The sequence below is a fragment of the Cucumis melo genome, chromosome 8 (assembly GCF_025177605.1).
Source record: "Cucumis melo cultivar AY chromosome 8, USDA_Cmelo_AY_1.0, whole genome shotgun sequence".
NCBI lineage: Eukaryota > Viridiplantae > Streptophyta > Magnoliopsida > Cucurbitales > Cucurbitaceae > Cucumis > Cucumis melo.
The window spans coordinates 4,256,754-4,270,831 of record NC_066864.1 but is presented as its reverse complement, the minus strand read 5'-3'; the positions used below and the strand labels follow the sequence as shown (position 1 = coordinate 4,270,831).

Here is a 14,078-nt window from a genome sequence, read left to right as displayed (position 1 = left end):
CATGACTTTAACTTCAATATATACATGTGAAGGAAAAAAAGGGAGAATTTATCATTGAACTTGATTAATTAGATATAAGTCAGATTACAAAAATCCCTTAAACCCATGAAAAAAAAGGAAGAAATAAATCGATCGTCAAACAAAGAACAAAGAACAATTTTTCACAACTTTTTGCCAAGAATTTAAGCCCACATGAGAAGAGAAGCAACATAATTAAGATTGTTTAATTCTTCTTCAACAATCTCATGGAAAGAACAAAATACATATAGCTTTCCCTCGGGGAATTGAACTAAACAAGAAGTAGAGATTTTTCTTCTATCACGAGAGAGAGCTTTTAGGACAGATTCATCCTCTCCGTTCACATGGGGATTATAGATTGGCTAAATTCTTCAGGTCCGGCTAAGAACGTCAGAATGAAACTGATTCTCATGCAAATCCGGCGGAGAAATGCCAAAGGGGAAAAAACCAAATGTACTTTGAATATCGAATCAAGCAACAATATGACTTTGAATTGTAACCTTCATAAATCTTGGCACTTTGAAAAAATTTCGATAGTCCTCTAACAAGGGCAGCATTATTTTACTCCAAAAAGAACGTATGAAATGACAGAGAAGAAAAAAAAAGTCATTCCAATACCGCTGTAGCTCCCAACTCCTTAAGCTTCTCAATAATTGGGTTCCCTTGATCTTTTGTTACTCCCTTCTTGAGCACCACGGGCACCTTCTCCACCAAATCCTTAGCCTCTTTCAGACCCAAATCAGTGAACGTTCTTACCTCCTTTATGATCTTGATCTTCGCTGCCGCATCAAATTTCTCGAGCTTTATATCAAAAACAGTTTTCTCAGCTTCTTTTGTTTCGGCGGCGGCAGATCCGGCGGCGGCTGAGCCTGGTGCACTTAGCCCAGAAACTGCAGGCCCGTATTTGTTTAAACCCATTTTATACCCGAAGAGGATGGCATAGTCGTGTCGTTCGATTTTATTGAGGTCGAGGAGCTCATCGGCGATCCTCTCGAGTTTCTGGGTTCGTTCCTCGGCGACGGTGCTGAGGGACCGAACTAGCAATGGTCTTGGAGCGATAGTGAGAAGTCTCACTAAAGATTTGGCCGGAAGTTTGGAGGCAATTGATGGCATTTCGAGATATTAGGGTTTCTGGCGGAGACCGACGACGATATTGGTAAGTCACAGAGAATCGTGTTTCATTGAAGCGCCGACTCCGAGGTTCTACGGTTGTCTGAATTCATTAGGGTTTCACCTCTCGATTAGTGACCCTCAAAACTACTTGAAATTTTGAAATATGTCTTACAATGTCAAGAGTTTGAATAATAGTCCAAAAATAGGCAAAAAGTCCACGTTACCCTTTAACAGAAGGATTTCACACATCATTTTGATTTACATTCAATTTTGGTTATTGTAGTTTTTTAAATCTATTTTATTTTAGTATTTCTCAATTTACTTCTCATACTCTCATAAGTCTAAATTTAAACTCAATTTCTCTTAACTAAAAATAATAATATTTAAACTTATCACTAAAAGAAATTAATATTATATCATATATATATATATATATATAAAGTGTATATCTATTGATGTGTCTATTTTCGAAAAGAAATCCAACCCAAAAAACCGACCATGAAAATGTTAAAATTTTAAACTAGGTTGGTTTATTTTGTTTTAACTTTTTGTTAGATATACATACACACGTTTGAAATCAAAATTGAATGAACAAAAATTGAATTAGATTACCATAATTTATATCTTTTCTAAACTTAAAAACTATTAATAATTTTTTTTGAAAAAAATTAAAATCAATCATAACAGTGATCTTAAATTAAGAAACTTAGAAAAGAAAAAAAAATCAACCACCAAGACAATAAGCTTGAAGTTGAGTTGCTCAGTCTGTTTGGTTGGCAATTTTTTAAAAATGAAAATCGACCACCAACTAAATGAACTTTCGAGAGCTTTCATGTACACCTCTACTAACCACATCTATTATAGATAAAAGCAAAACAATTCACGTTTTCATGTAAAGATTATTTCCAAAATTATTTCAGGACATTGAAGTTGAACCATGAAAGAGACAAATGGTAAGAATTCAAGCAACATGTTAAGTTCTACCTCATCGTCCTGGGAGGTTATTTGTCAGTAAAGCATACATTCTAGCATTATGGAAAAAGGCCGCATCACTATTATAGTGAAATGCAATAACGATTTAAAGCTATGGATATGCAAACTATGTAGGAATGTTTTACTATATACATACACGTGACAAGACAGTACTAAAGTACTAATTCAAAGGGTGGAGAAATAACCCATCGGCTTTTCTCTCCTCTTTCCAGGTTTCCAATATTTCATTGGCAGCAGGTAAGTTTGAATCATAAGAATCATCAAATCCATCAAGCAACATGTTAAGTTCTACCTCATCGACCTCGCTTTCATCCCACGAATCAAAAGTCGAGTGCTCATTGTTGGAACTATCTGAAAATTGGCCAGTCCCTAAAACACCATCAGAAATACTCGGTGACCAAGGGGACATATTTGACTCACTATTGACCTTCATGTTCAAACTTGCATGGTCAACAGGAATGATATCCAATGACTCGTCTTGATCTGGGTGAAGCTTCATATTCTCCATATTTTTAGAATCAGGAAGTTTTAGTCCATCTGTTGCATTAAGGTCACAAGCTATAGATTGGGAGGTGCTCTCTAGTATGCCAAATTTGCAAAGAGACTGCAGTGACCTTGACAAGTTTGAGACCGTGGCTTCTGAAGCATCACAGTCGCCAAGAGCATCCAACAGTTGTTTCAAGTTATTCCGACAAATTCTGTCCGTGTTCCCTTCAAAAAGTTCTGTCCATTGCCTTTCACTCACTTGAAATGGAGCATAACCCATGGTTCTAACTAAGGTGACAGCCTGCTCATAGTTTTCTTGAGTTGTGAGTTGCAATATCATTTCTGTGAATAACAATGGATGGGGAATCTGTCCAGCTTCCAAGATTGTGTCAAATGCATGATCCAACAGATACCACTGAAATAGATAGACTTCAGCATATTAGTTCCGGTGCCCATCTATTTAAGACTAACTTCACTACAAATAAAGGGGAATATAAAATTAAAAGATCGATGTCAAGAAATAACCAAACACTGGAAGGATTCAACTAATATGCAGTTTTCAAGAACTGACTAAAGGTTCTAAAATCTAGATAAAGGAAAGAAGAAGAGTTTCCACCTTCCCAGCTTTGGATGCTTCCACCAGTAGCAACGCGTGTTTACTCTGATCAAGCCGGTATCCCGATAGAGCCATTTCTCTGTATACATTCTCAAAATATTCCCATTGGAGTGAACTAGCAGCTGCCTGAAGCATTGAGGCATACGTATATTCATCTGGAAGCAAAGAAGGAATGGCGCTATTGTGGGAGGAACTATCAGCTTTTTTCTTTATTTCTTCAAATAAATCTTTTGCTTTAGAAAACATATCATTTCGGCCATAAACTTTGAGCATGGTATTTATGGTTCCTATATTCGGGGCACATATTTGCTTCATGTACTCGAAAATGGATATACAGTCATCAATATGTCCACCATTGAAGGAAGATAAGATCATGCCAGTGAAGGTCACCACCAACGGTTTCATGTGTGATAGTGTTTTCATTTTCTCCACCTGCAGGCACGTTTTTATAATGAGAACAGAACTTTCCTACCTGCAACTGTTACAATCAAGATTGTATTGCTAAACGATCATGAATGTGACGATATTTTTTCACAAGATTTGAATGCATTATAACACCTAAATTTTGAATTTATCATAAACATTGCCGAAACCCTTCTGGAAAGATTTATTGCCAGAACCATGAAGAGGAAGAAAAAAGAAAAGAAATCGTCATTGAACGTTGAACACAAATTTGCTGAAGTCAGAATGTAGAGATTATAAAATTAAATAAAGAAATGACCCGAGACAAAGGTCCTGAAAAGTCATATGCTAATTAAAAAAGATATATATATTGACGGTGAACCTACCTCTACTAATGCATCTTGCCACTTCCCATTGTAGCATAAACAACAAGCTAGTTCGTAATAGACACTGGCAGATCCAACTACTCCTCTTTGTTCCATATCCCTGACTGCCTCAATAGCTCCATCGGCATTTCCTTCCTCCCAAAAAGCTTTGACAAGAACTACAGTCCCATGCCAGAGTCAGAGATCTATTAAGTCAAGGGTCCAGAAACAACCATTTGCAGAAGACATACAGATGAAAATACCTCTGTAAGTGTTTGCCTTTAGAGTTTCTCCACTCTTTTTCATTTTTGTAAAAAGATTGTGAAGTTGCTCATACTTTCCAGATTTCAGCATAACCTTTCAACAATCATGTACAATAAGGCTTAAACAAAAATATCTCAATGACAGAATATCAAGTGACATGCTTTCTCCCACTCAACACATCAGATGAGTTTTCTCTTATTAAAAAAACTAAAATACAAATCCAACAGAATAGCAAAGGTCGAAACTATAATAAATAATATGCTATAATATATGTCCAAGAGCAAAAGTTCAAATAATCATTGTAGTGGTTTGTTAATACTGAGCATTAGAGGTGGTTAATTATACTTTTAATGCTTGGATATGATTTCTGAAATGGTTGGAGAATAACCACTAATGCATGGGACAACATACTGAACAGTCTTGCGGCAGTTTTAAAAAAAGATAGAGTGAAGGATTCACCCCAAATATTCCTATTAAAATTGGTATTTCATCCTAGTTCACCTTCAATCAGAGAGAAAGGTCAAATTTTATACATGCCAGAGCTCTAAAGTAGCCGTTCAGTTCAGGAACATAAATAAGCACAGCAGAGTGCAGGTACAAAACACGATACCATCCATCGCAAAACAATAACTTTGAATCAAAGTTTGAGAGTAAGTATGATATACAGAGAGAGAGAGAGAGAGAAAGAGCTCTTTTCTGGTATTAACCTCACGGTCTTCATTCATAATACAGTGAGGCACCACCATGAGCACACTCCATTTAAACAAAAAAAAAAAAAAAAAAAAAAACAGGAATTTCAGTTCAACTATTCAAAAATAGGATTTAGCTGGTACCTCCATAGAAAGTCCATACGTCGCTCCATTAGGTCTCAAACCACTCTTTCTCAATTGTGTGAACACCCAGTAGACACCTTTCCACTCAAGGGTGGGAATGCATGCGTTCAAAATCTAGCAATAATTTTGGAGGGGATTAGCAACGTCTACAATATTGTAGGACATAGTATGGAGATCAAGTACTTATGCCGCACTGAAAACATACTACTGAAAAGTATAAAAACGTGTCAAGATGCTACATAAATATGATCTCTTACAGCATTATATATAACAAGGTCGGGTTCAACTGCAGGATCCCAAGATTTGCGGCACTTGTTTCTAACTTTTTTAGATGGTTGCTGCCTCATGCATTCAATAACTTTCAGCAATTGTTTCAAGAGGCCTGCTTGACCCAGCGTAACAGCTATACTGTGATATGCAGCCATATCAGGATATATCTGGCCGTCTCCCTGAATAAGGTAACTATAACATATCTAACAACATCATACACATATTGAAGAATACTTTTTGAATATGGAAGAACAAAGGCACTACAACATTACCCTCATCAAATTAAATATCTGAAGGGCTTCCTGTGGTTTCCTCGCCATCCCAAGAACAGCTAAAAGCTTTGTATAGACAAACCTGCAAAAGGCACAACTTATTTAACTACAGAAAAACACGTACTTCATGAGCGAACTAAAAAGTAAAACTAATGCATTGATCAAACACATGCATGAATAGTAATAAATCAAACTTGAGGAAATTTCCAACAAAGAAGGTAACAGACAACATTCACCATTATAATTGTTAACATATGTATTCAGTATGGATTAAATATCTTACCTGCTTTTAGAATGACTGTGACTTTTAAGATTGTACACCCACTCAACCACTGATAAGGCCTGTTTCCAACATCCTTTAGCACCAAGGGCGTCCAGAATTTTAAGTAGTTGACCTTCATTGAACTGCAATCCTGACCGTATCATCATCCTTGAGAATTTCCAATCTCTCATTGAAATTGGTCCCGAACTGAGCCTGAAAATAGTAACATGGCTGTCTTGAGTTAGCGAAAATTTCAGTCGTCCAACCGAATTCGACCTATACAAACCTGTCAACAAGGAAGCGAATAACCTCTCCGTCTCCACGCCTCCGTTTCACGGCGTCATATTGACCATTTTCGCTCTGCAACCACTCTTCTTTCAGTTCCACATCGTCATCCAAAGCCCACTCCAATTCCTCGAGCTTACGAGTCTCAAACAGCTTCCTCAATTCTCTCAAACTCTCCTTCTTCAGACTATCCCGATTGTATCCCGTTCTAACACCCGTAAGTTCATTAAAGTTAACTCTTTCCAGTCTCTCCCAAGGCCTGCCAACCATCAAACCACCGGCTGGTTTTGCCTCGATGGCCTTCGAGAACTCCTTGTACTCGCTTCTCAACGTCAGAAAATGAGTTTCCTCGGCGATAAGTTGCTTTTGGGACTCAGAAAGAGGTGGCGACTGATCGGATTGTCGTTCGGCCAGTCGCTTGAGTTTGCGATTGTACTTCTGGATTTCTTTCTTGCGGAGTGAGCGGACGATTCTGGGAGTGGGATAAACACCCTTCTGGAGAAGCATTCGCTTAATTTTATCGGTATCTGGTTCAAATTTTGGTGAAGGAATTGGTGCATTTGAGTTCAAAGCTTCCATTTCCGGAAGCAAAAATTACTCAGAAATTGTTTTGGATAGAAAGGAGCTATTGGTTTATATATATGCCTTCGACTAAAACCCCGCGCACACGCCAGCACCAAAAATCTAAATTGGTGAAACTACGAATTTTGATGATAAATATTTTGAGCTCATTTTTATTGAGAGAGAGATTATAAAATAAATGATTTTTTGAAAAAATATCTTTTTTTTTTTCCTAAATCAATCCAAACACGTTTTCCTTATTTCGTTTAAAGTGTATAGCATTACTAAAAACTAAATTACAACGGCTTTGTTCAGTAATCATTCTGTTTTTTAAAAAAAAATTGAGCTTATTTACTCTTTTTACGTTATAATGATTTAAATTTTTAGTTAAATTTATATATATATATATATATATATATATATATATATATTTGAAAGTGTTTTCAAATTCTTACATCACCTAAATCACAAGAGGATCTTCATACATCAACTAAATCACTTTGTCAACCAAAATATGGAACGGACGGAATGCTTCAACCTATAGAAACGAGTATAAATATCCGAATAATGACAATAAAGACTCGTACGCTTGAGAAACCACAAAATCTGAACACGAAGGAAGAAAATAAAATATAATCTTGGTATTGGAAGTACCAAGTATGTTTGTCATCCGCCCCACCAGTGCCACTGGCGTGGGATGAAGAATGAAAGAATAAAAGAATGGTGTATATAGAACAATAGATATTCGATTTAACGAATCGTAGGCCACTACTAATATATAATACATAGAAAAATCACAGAGCTATACTACAGTTCCATAAACAAACAACGGCCTCACTAAAATCTATGTGATTGAAGAAAACATGTTCTTCCTCTCTGCTTTTGAATCTGGGTTTTGTTTATTATACTGCAATCGTCTTCAAGAAAGCAGCAATTGGCATCCCTAGAAATCCAATCACCAAGCTGAACGCCCACTGCGACATACTCAGAGGAGTTGTGCTTGCAAATGTTCCCAGGAATTCGATGATGATTATTTGGAACATGACGGTGGAACCAAGGACAGCAACAAACACATAGTTATCAAGTATGCCTTTGAACACGTCGATTTTGTCCATCTCCCTTGAACTTATTTCGTTGAAAATCTGCAAGAAGGAAATCCGGAATTAATCGAGTAGATGGGTTTCTATAATGAAGTAAATAGATTCAGAAAGTGGTTGGATTTGATCATATCATCAACCATCTCCCCATCCCATAATAGCATAAATGCAAAAGGTTAGAAACAGTAAGTGTGTGTACCTGACAGAACACGAATGAATTGAAGATGAGAGTATTCAGTATCAGATCAGAATCAGGACCGTCGAGACCGAAAACTGATTTCCCTTTGGCCTGTAAAAACCATATGACTGAGAACTGATAAAAGGACTGGCCCAAGATATTTCTCCACATGACATTGCTGATAAAACTTCCTCTTCTCCCAACGGGTAACCGCTTCATCAAGTCATCAGTTGGAGGCTCAGTAGCGAGAGCCAATGCTCCAAGTGTATCCATAATCATGTTCACCCACAAGAGTTGGACTGCAGTAAGAGGAGCACTACCTGAAGCAACATTTTCACACCAAAAGGTTAGCAGAAGAAGGAAAACAAGAAGTTTTGGGCCTAATAATATATGTGAACGAAACAATATGAGGTGTTTCAACCTGTCAAACAAGCCGAAGAAAAGTTTACAATCAACGCCACTATGTTAACAGTCAGCTGGAATTGCACAAATTTTTGAATGTTTATGTAAACGGAACGACCCCATTTTCCCACAGTCACTATTGTAGAGAAATTGTCATCAAGAATGATCACGTCGGCACTCTCTTTGGCAACCTGAAAGCAAGAATTTGATGTCAATTAAACAGTCTTAACAGTTAACTAAGGCAGATATGTTTTCTTGGAGTTTGAAAAGCTCAATGTTAAACTTGCCTCAGTTCCAGCGATGCCCATTGCCAGTCCAATATCTGCTTCGTGAAGTGCGGGAGCATCGTTTGTGCCATCACCAGTAACTGCAACTACTTCATCAAAGGTGGTCCGCAAATGCTTGACCAGAGTGTGCTTATCTAGAGGTGAAGATCGAGCCATCACCTACATAAAAATCAGAAGTTTTCATAACTGTGTGAACATAGATTAATTGTGGGAAATTGGATTATGCACAGATATTAGGAAAATAACTATGCACCTGAATTTTCGGAATAATTTGAAGCAGTTCCTCTTGACTCTTCTCTCTGAAATCTGGACCCTCAATGGCTATACCATCATCTGTGAGAATTCCACATTCCCTAGCAATAGCTTTTGCAGTATTGATATTGTCGCCGGTAACCATTCGTACAGTTATACCAGCTGAACGACAAACTGCAACAGACTCCTTCACGCCAGGACGAACAGGATCTTTAATACCCACAATACCTATACAGGTATAACCAGAAACTGGAATAGGGTCATTGACAGCGAATCCATTTTCCAGTTCCATATAGGCAAGGCAAAGTGTTCGGAGAGCTTCACCAGCAAATTGATTGATAATAACATTGAGATGCTTGATAGAAGATTCATCTAAAGGAACAACCTCACCACTCGAGTTGATCACCTTGTCACAAGCAGCTAATACTATTTCTGAAGCCCCTTTGGTGTGCGCACGGTAGCCACCTTCAGGAAATTGTAGGACAACACCCATCCGCTTTTTCAAAGAGTTGAACGGCTCAACTTTAACAAGTTTACTTGCCTGTCTTTCAGCCTGAAAATCTCCACCAAGTGAGAGACCAAACTCTAACAATGCAGTCTCAGTGGGAGTGCCCAACAACTCACGTTTGCCATTTTGGTTGATTACAACTTCTCCTCCAGTGTTGTTGAATATGGATTGCAGCAGAAGTTTGACAACAGATGATGGAAGGTCAGAAGAGAAGTCTGATGTAATATTACATGATTCCTTGACAGTCATGCAAATGCATGACTTGACTACTGTCATGTGATTTGTGGTGATTGTTCCAGTTTTGTCACTGCAAATACTTGTGGCAGAACCCATAGTTTCACAAGCTGCCAAGTGACGGACGAGTGCCTTATCATTCATCATTTTCTTCATGGCAAAGGCTAGACTTAACGTCACAGCCAAAGGAAGGCCCTCTGGCACAGCAACAACAACAATTGTAACTGCAACAGCAAAGAATTCCAATATCTCTAATGCATCATCTCCTGTCCAGCTCCAGTGAGTCCCTTCTCGGATTTTACGGCTAAGCATTCCTTGAACCAACACAGCGAAAGTGATGACGGCAAAGAAAAGACCTATTTTCCCAATAATTGTTGCCACCCCATTTAATTTCACCTGCAATGGAGTTTCATCGTCTCCACCTTCACTAAGAGTGGCCATCAACTTACCCCATTGGGTTCTCATCCCCACAGTAGTGACCATCATCTTGCAGGATCCATCTTGAACTTTAGTTCCAGAAAGAAGATAGGGGTTTTCTGCAGTCACCATCACTGGCTCACTTTCTCCTGTCAAGCTTGACTCGTCAATCAACACAGAAAACCCTGAAACAAATAGTCCATCAGCAGGGACTTGATCCCCAATAGACAGGTGTACAATATCCCCAGGAAGTAAATCATAGATTGACATTTTCTGTCTGTAACCGTTCCTTGTAACCTGAATTGATATCTTCTTTTTCTCCTTATCCAAGTCCTTGAACTGCAGGGATTGTCTATAATCACTAGTTGCTGTGACAAACACAACTAATAAGATACTAGCAACAATTCCAAGGCCATCGTGAGCTCCATGTGGCCATCCTTCCGTTATTATGCCAACTACCAAAGAGACAAAAGCACAGAGTCCAAGAATCATGAGAGTCATGTCTTGAAGGGCTTCCCAAACAAACACAAAGAAACTCCTCTGTTCACTCTCAGCAAATTTATTTACTCCATAAATCCCTTGCCTATGATTGAGTGCGTCGGCATCACCATTAAGCCCATTTGTTGTTGATGTACAGAGCTTCTGAGCAATCCCTTCAACCACCATGATATTTAAACTTCTTTGTATCATGGCCTTCAACAACAGACCCAAGTTCATCAGCACAGATATGAAAACCTGCAGCTTTGACCTCCTCCGGAACCGTATAGTCACTTGGTTGCACACCTAAACATACCATGACAAATTCCATCAAATATGAGAAAACCACCACAAACAACCACATTTCTTTATCAAAATTCCAGAACTGCTCACCTTGGATAAATTGAAATGCAGCTTTTGAGACTAAAACTGCGATCCTCAACTTTTCCTACAGTAACAAAACTGGATACGTCAGCTCATAGCAGAGGAAAAATCTGTCAACCTAAAAGCTTTACTGTTATCATGTTCATTTAAACAAACAGAATCATTATAATCTTCTTTTAATACTTCTGACTTTTGAACTTGGAAATTAGCTCAAAACAAAACTCCCCTTCTTTTTGTGAATTGAACCCAATGAGCAACTACCAATACTATTTGAAAACTAATAACATTAAAGGGATTCAAACAGAGAACCTCCAGCTTTGAAGTTTGATATATCTATACACTATACTTTTAACTCAACTGTTTCATTCGAGGATTCAATTATTATGGCCAGCAATAAAACATACCAAACCCAAATCATTGTAAAGAACAATGCTCCATAAAGAGAAAAAAAAAAACAAAAAAAGTAAAATAAAAAAAAGAGAGAAAGTATGGAGAAAGAAAATAGAAGAACCTGATTATTCTGGCGCATAGCAGCAGCTTCCCCACGCTTAGAGAGATTAGCAGTGAATCGAAACCTTCTTTTGGGATTCTTGACAACTCCACAAAGCTCCCTCCACCTCTGCAGCACCTCTTCAGACGAGTTTTTGGGTTTGACGCCACCAAAATTCTCCTCCAAAAACCTTTCCATTTTTCTGAAAACAAATTTCTTAGATTATAATCACAGTTTATATATATATAGAAACGGAAGGAAAGGAAACGAAGGAATTGTTGATGCAAATTTCAAAGTCACTTTCTACGGAATTTGGGTCGGAGTTGCAACGATGCTTCGTGCAAAATTAACAAACTACGACAATTACCAGAAAAATAATTATAATAATAAACAGCAGTAGTAGCAGCTTTCTGTCTTCCTCTCTCTCTCTCTCTCTCTCTCTCTCTCTCTCTCTCTCTCTCTCTCTCTCTCTCTCTCTCTCTCTCTCTCTCTCTCTCTCTCTCTCTCTCTCTCTCTCTCTCTCTCTCTCTCTCTCTCTCTCTCTCTCTCTCTCTCTCTCTCTCTCTCTCTCTCTCTCTCTCTCTCTCTCTCTCTCTCTCTCTATCTATCTATCTATCTATCTATCTATCTATCTATCTATCTATCTATCTATCTATCTATCTATCTATCTCTATCTCTACGTCGCCATTTTGGATTGAGAAATCAAAATCCAAAAACACAATGAATTACAGAGGAGTAGGAAGAAGAAGAAGAAGGGATGGTGAAGAAATTAGTATGAGCTAATCAATCAATTTGAGTGTTGATCCGAAATTTTTTGCATTACTTTAGTTTATAACCGTCAGTCTAGTCCTCCCCTGTTTCTCGGACTCGTTCTTAATTCCAAAAATTAGCCAATCAAAATATTTTTTTTCTTTTCATAAAAAAAAAAAAAAGTTGTTTTATTTTTCTCCTTTTTATCTGCTTCTTTTCTTTTCTTTTTTTTTTTTTTTTTTCTTTTCTTGACAATATCCATTAAAAAGAGTTTCTTTTATACGCAGATTCTTACTTTATTACAAACATCATTAAAAGATAGATTAAAGTAAAATGTTTAGGTGTAATCAACATTATAAATTGTTAAATGAAAAGGTATGGTATGGTATGGTCGTTTTTGTCTCTCCGTTGATTCCCGAAATATTTTCAAATATATACTTTATTATTCATATATAAATGCTATTTACTTTTTTGTATATGTAGATATGGTGATATAGAATACCAATTGGCTCAAATTGAAATAAATATAATTTTTTGTTTTTGAAAAACTTGGAGAAAGGATGGGATGGGTGGAAAAGAGGAATGGGAAAAAAAGGTTTTGGCTTTATTGTTTATAATAGATTAAAAGCAGGAAGAATTGTAGAACAATCCATAAAGCTTGACTTTCAAACGCGTCAATACGTGGACAATGCACCAACTTTGTTCGGCTTATGCGTGCAAGGCCCAAACTTTCCCACTAAGACCCACAAAACCTATTCTCAACTAAAATATCAAACCTACCCATCATACTTTATTTTTGTTTATCATAGTTTACCTTGTAATGTTTTGCTATATTATAAATTTTTTTTACTACTTTTATTTTATTCTCAAATATCAAATATCAAAAGTTTACATTTTTAATCTCAATTTTTCACTCGATATTAAATCTAGGGTATGTTTGGAAAGTCAACCTAAAAAGTTTAGAATATTTATATTCAAAATAGCCTTTAAAATCGTAAACAGTTTTTTATGTTTAAATAAAATAAGGTCTTTTAAAAAAACAAAAACATTTTTTCTCTAATCAATCAAAAATTTAAAACCTACCTTCTATCCTTGAAGTTAAAAAGCTTATTAATTAATTTGAAATAATTGTATAAATTAATTTTAATTGTGAAACTCAATTAACTATCATTTTTATTTTAAAAAATAATTAATAAGCCTTAATGGTGGATATTTAGTGGAACATAAATATTAAATTGTAAAATTAAAGTTCTATAGTTCAATTGTAATATGTATCTTAATAATAGAAATTGTGTGTCCATGGAGTTGTTGTCAATAAGTCGAATAAGTCGAATAAATAGGTAAAGCAGTAAACACCAATGGTTTATAAATATTTTGTCCATTTTACTACTTATCGATCCATTTTCTTTATTTGTGAAGTGTGGCTACTCTTACTTTATAATAAACAATATTAAGATATATGTCTACTGCATCTAGAAATATGTTGTGCAATTTACTCTTTTAGTAGGATTCGAAAAATTTTCGTATTTTCTTTGTTTGTTTATTGGTTAGGGTAAAAAAAAAAAATAAGAATTACGTGAGGTTCATAGGATAAATATTTTAATAAATGAATGAATAATTGTGAATATCTTTTTTAATATGAGAATCTGAAAACGATTTTATCATTGGTTGTGACTTTTAATAAAATAATAAATTTTATTAAATCTATTGCTTTTACCAAGCATGTTAAAATAAAGATTTTTTGGAATGAGAATTGAAAGATAGTTTAAGTATTGATTTTAGAATAAGGAATTTATGCCCAATTAATTTTGTAAAATGATTTTGAAATCATCAATTTTTGTTTTATGATTTTTTAGAACTTA

The 14,078-nt window shown here is 36.2% G+C and overlaps 3 protein-coding genes across 4 annotated transcripts; all 3 read right to left on the bottom strand.

Annotated features, from left to right (window-relative positions):
• Positions 1 to 27: 27 nt before the first annotated feature.
• On the bottom strand, positions 28 to 1,286 carry LOC103484859 (uncharacterized). Its single transcript, XM_008442177.3, has one exon. The coding sequence runs from the start codon at positions 1,129 to 1,131 to the stop codon at positions 625 to 627; it is 507 nt and encodes a 168-aa protein (XP_008440399.1). The 5' UTR covers positions 1,132 to 1,286; the 3' UTR covers positions 28 to 624.
• Positions 1,287 to 2,016: 730 nt separating this feature from the next.
• Positions 2,017 to 6,849, bottom strand: LOC103484858 (pentatricopeptide repeat-containing protein At5g67570, chloroplastic). Of its 2 annotated transcripts, XM_051088791.1 has the most exons (10): positions 6,181 to 6,849; positions 5,916 to 6,107; positions 5,633 to 5,714; positions 5,348 to 5,539; positions 5,091 to 5,204; positions 4,257 to 4,350; positions 4,015 to 4,172; positions 3,227 to 3,658; positions 2,426 to 3,025; positions 2,017 to 2,124 (listed from the first exon to the last, which is right to left on the bottom strand). In XM_051088791.1, the coding sequence occupies exons 1-10, from the start codon at positions 6,756 to 6,758 to the stop codon at positions 2,020 to 2,022; spliced, it is 2,547 nt and encodes an 848-aa protein (XP_050944748.1). In that variant the 5' UTR covers positions 6,759 to 6,849; the 3' UTR covers positions 2,017 to 2,019. The 2 variants fall into 2 exon arrangements, with proteins under 2 accessions (XP_050944748.1, XP_008440398.2); XM_008442176.3 differs by lacking the exon at positions 2,017 to 2,124 and having other exon boundaries at positions 2,163 to 3,025; positions 6,181 to 6,848.
• Positions 6,850 to 7,347: 498 nt separating this feature from the next.
• On the bottom strand, positions 7,348 to 12,284 carry LOC103484856 (calcium-transporting ATPase 2, plasma membrane-type). The gene is given in 9 exon segments (XM_051088790.1): positions 7,348 to 7,882; positions 8,037 to 8,335; positions 8,437 to 8,608; positions 8,705 to 8,863; positions 8,958 to 10,773; positions 10,775 to 10,898; positions 10,986 to 11,040; positions 11,488 to 11,668; positions 11,834 to 12,284. Coding segments are annotated over 8 exon segments (3,042 nt in total). The 5' UTR covers positions 11,665 to 11,668; positions 11,834 to 12,284; the 3' UTR covers positions 7,348 to 7,642.
• Positions 12,285 to 14,078: the final 1,794 nt, after the last annotated feature.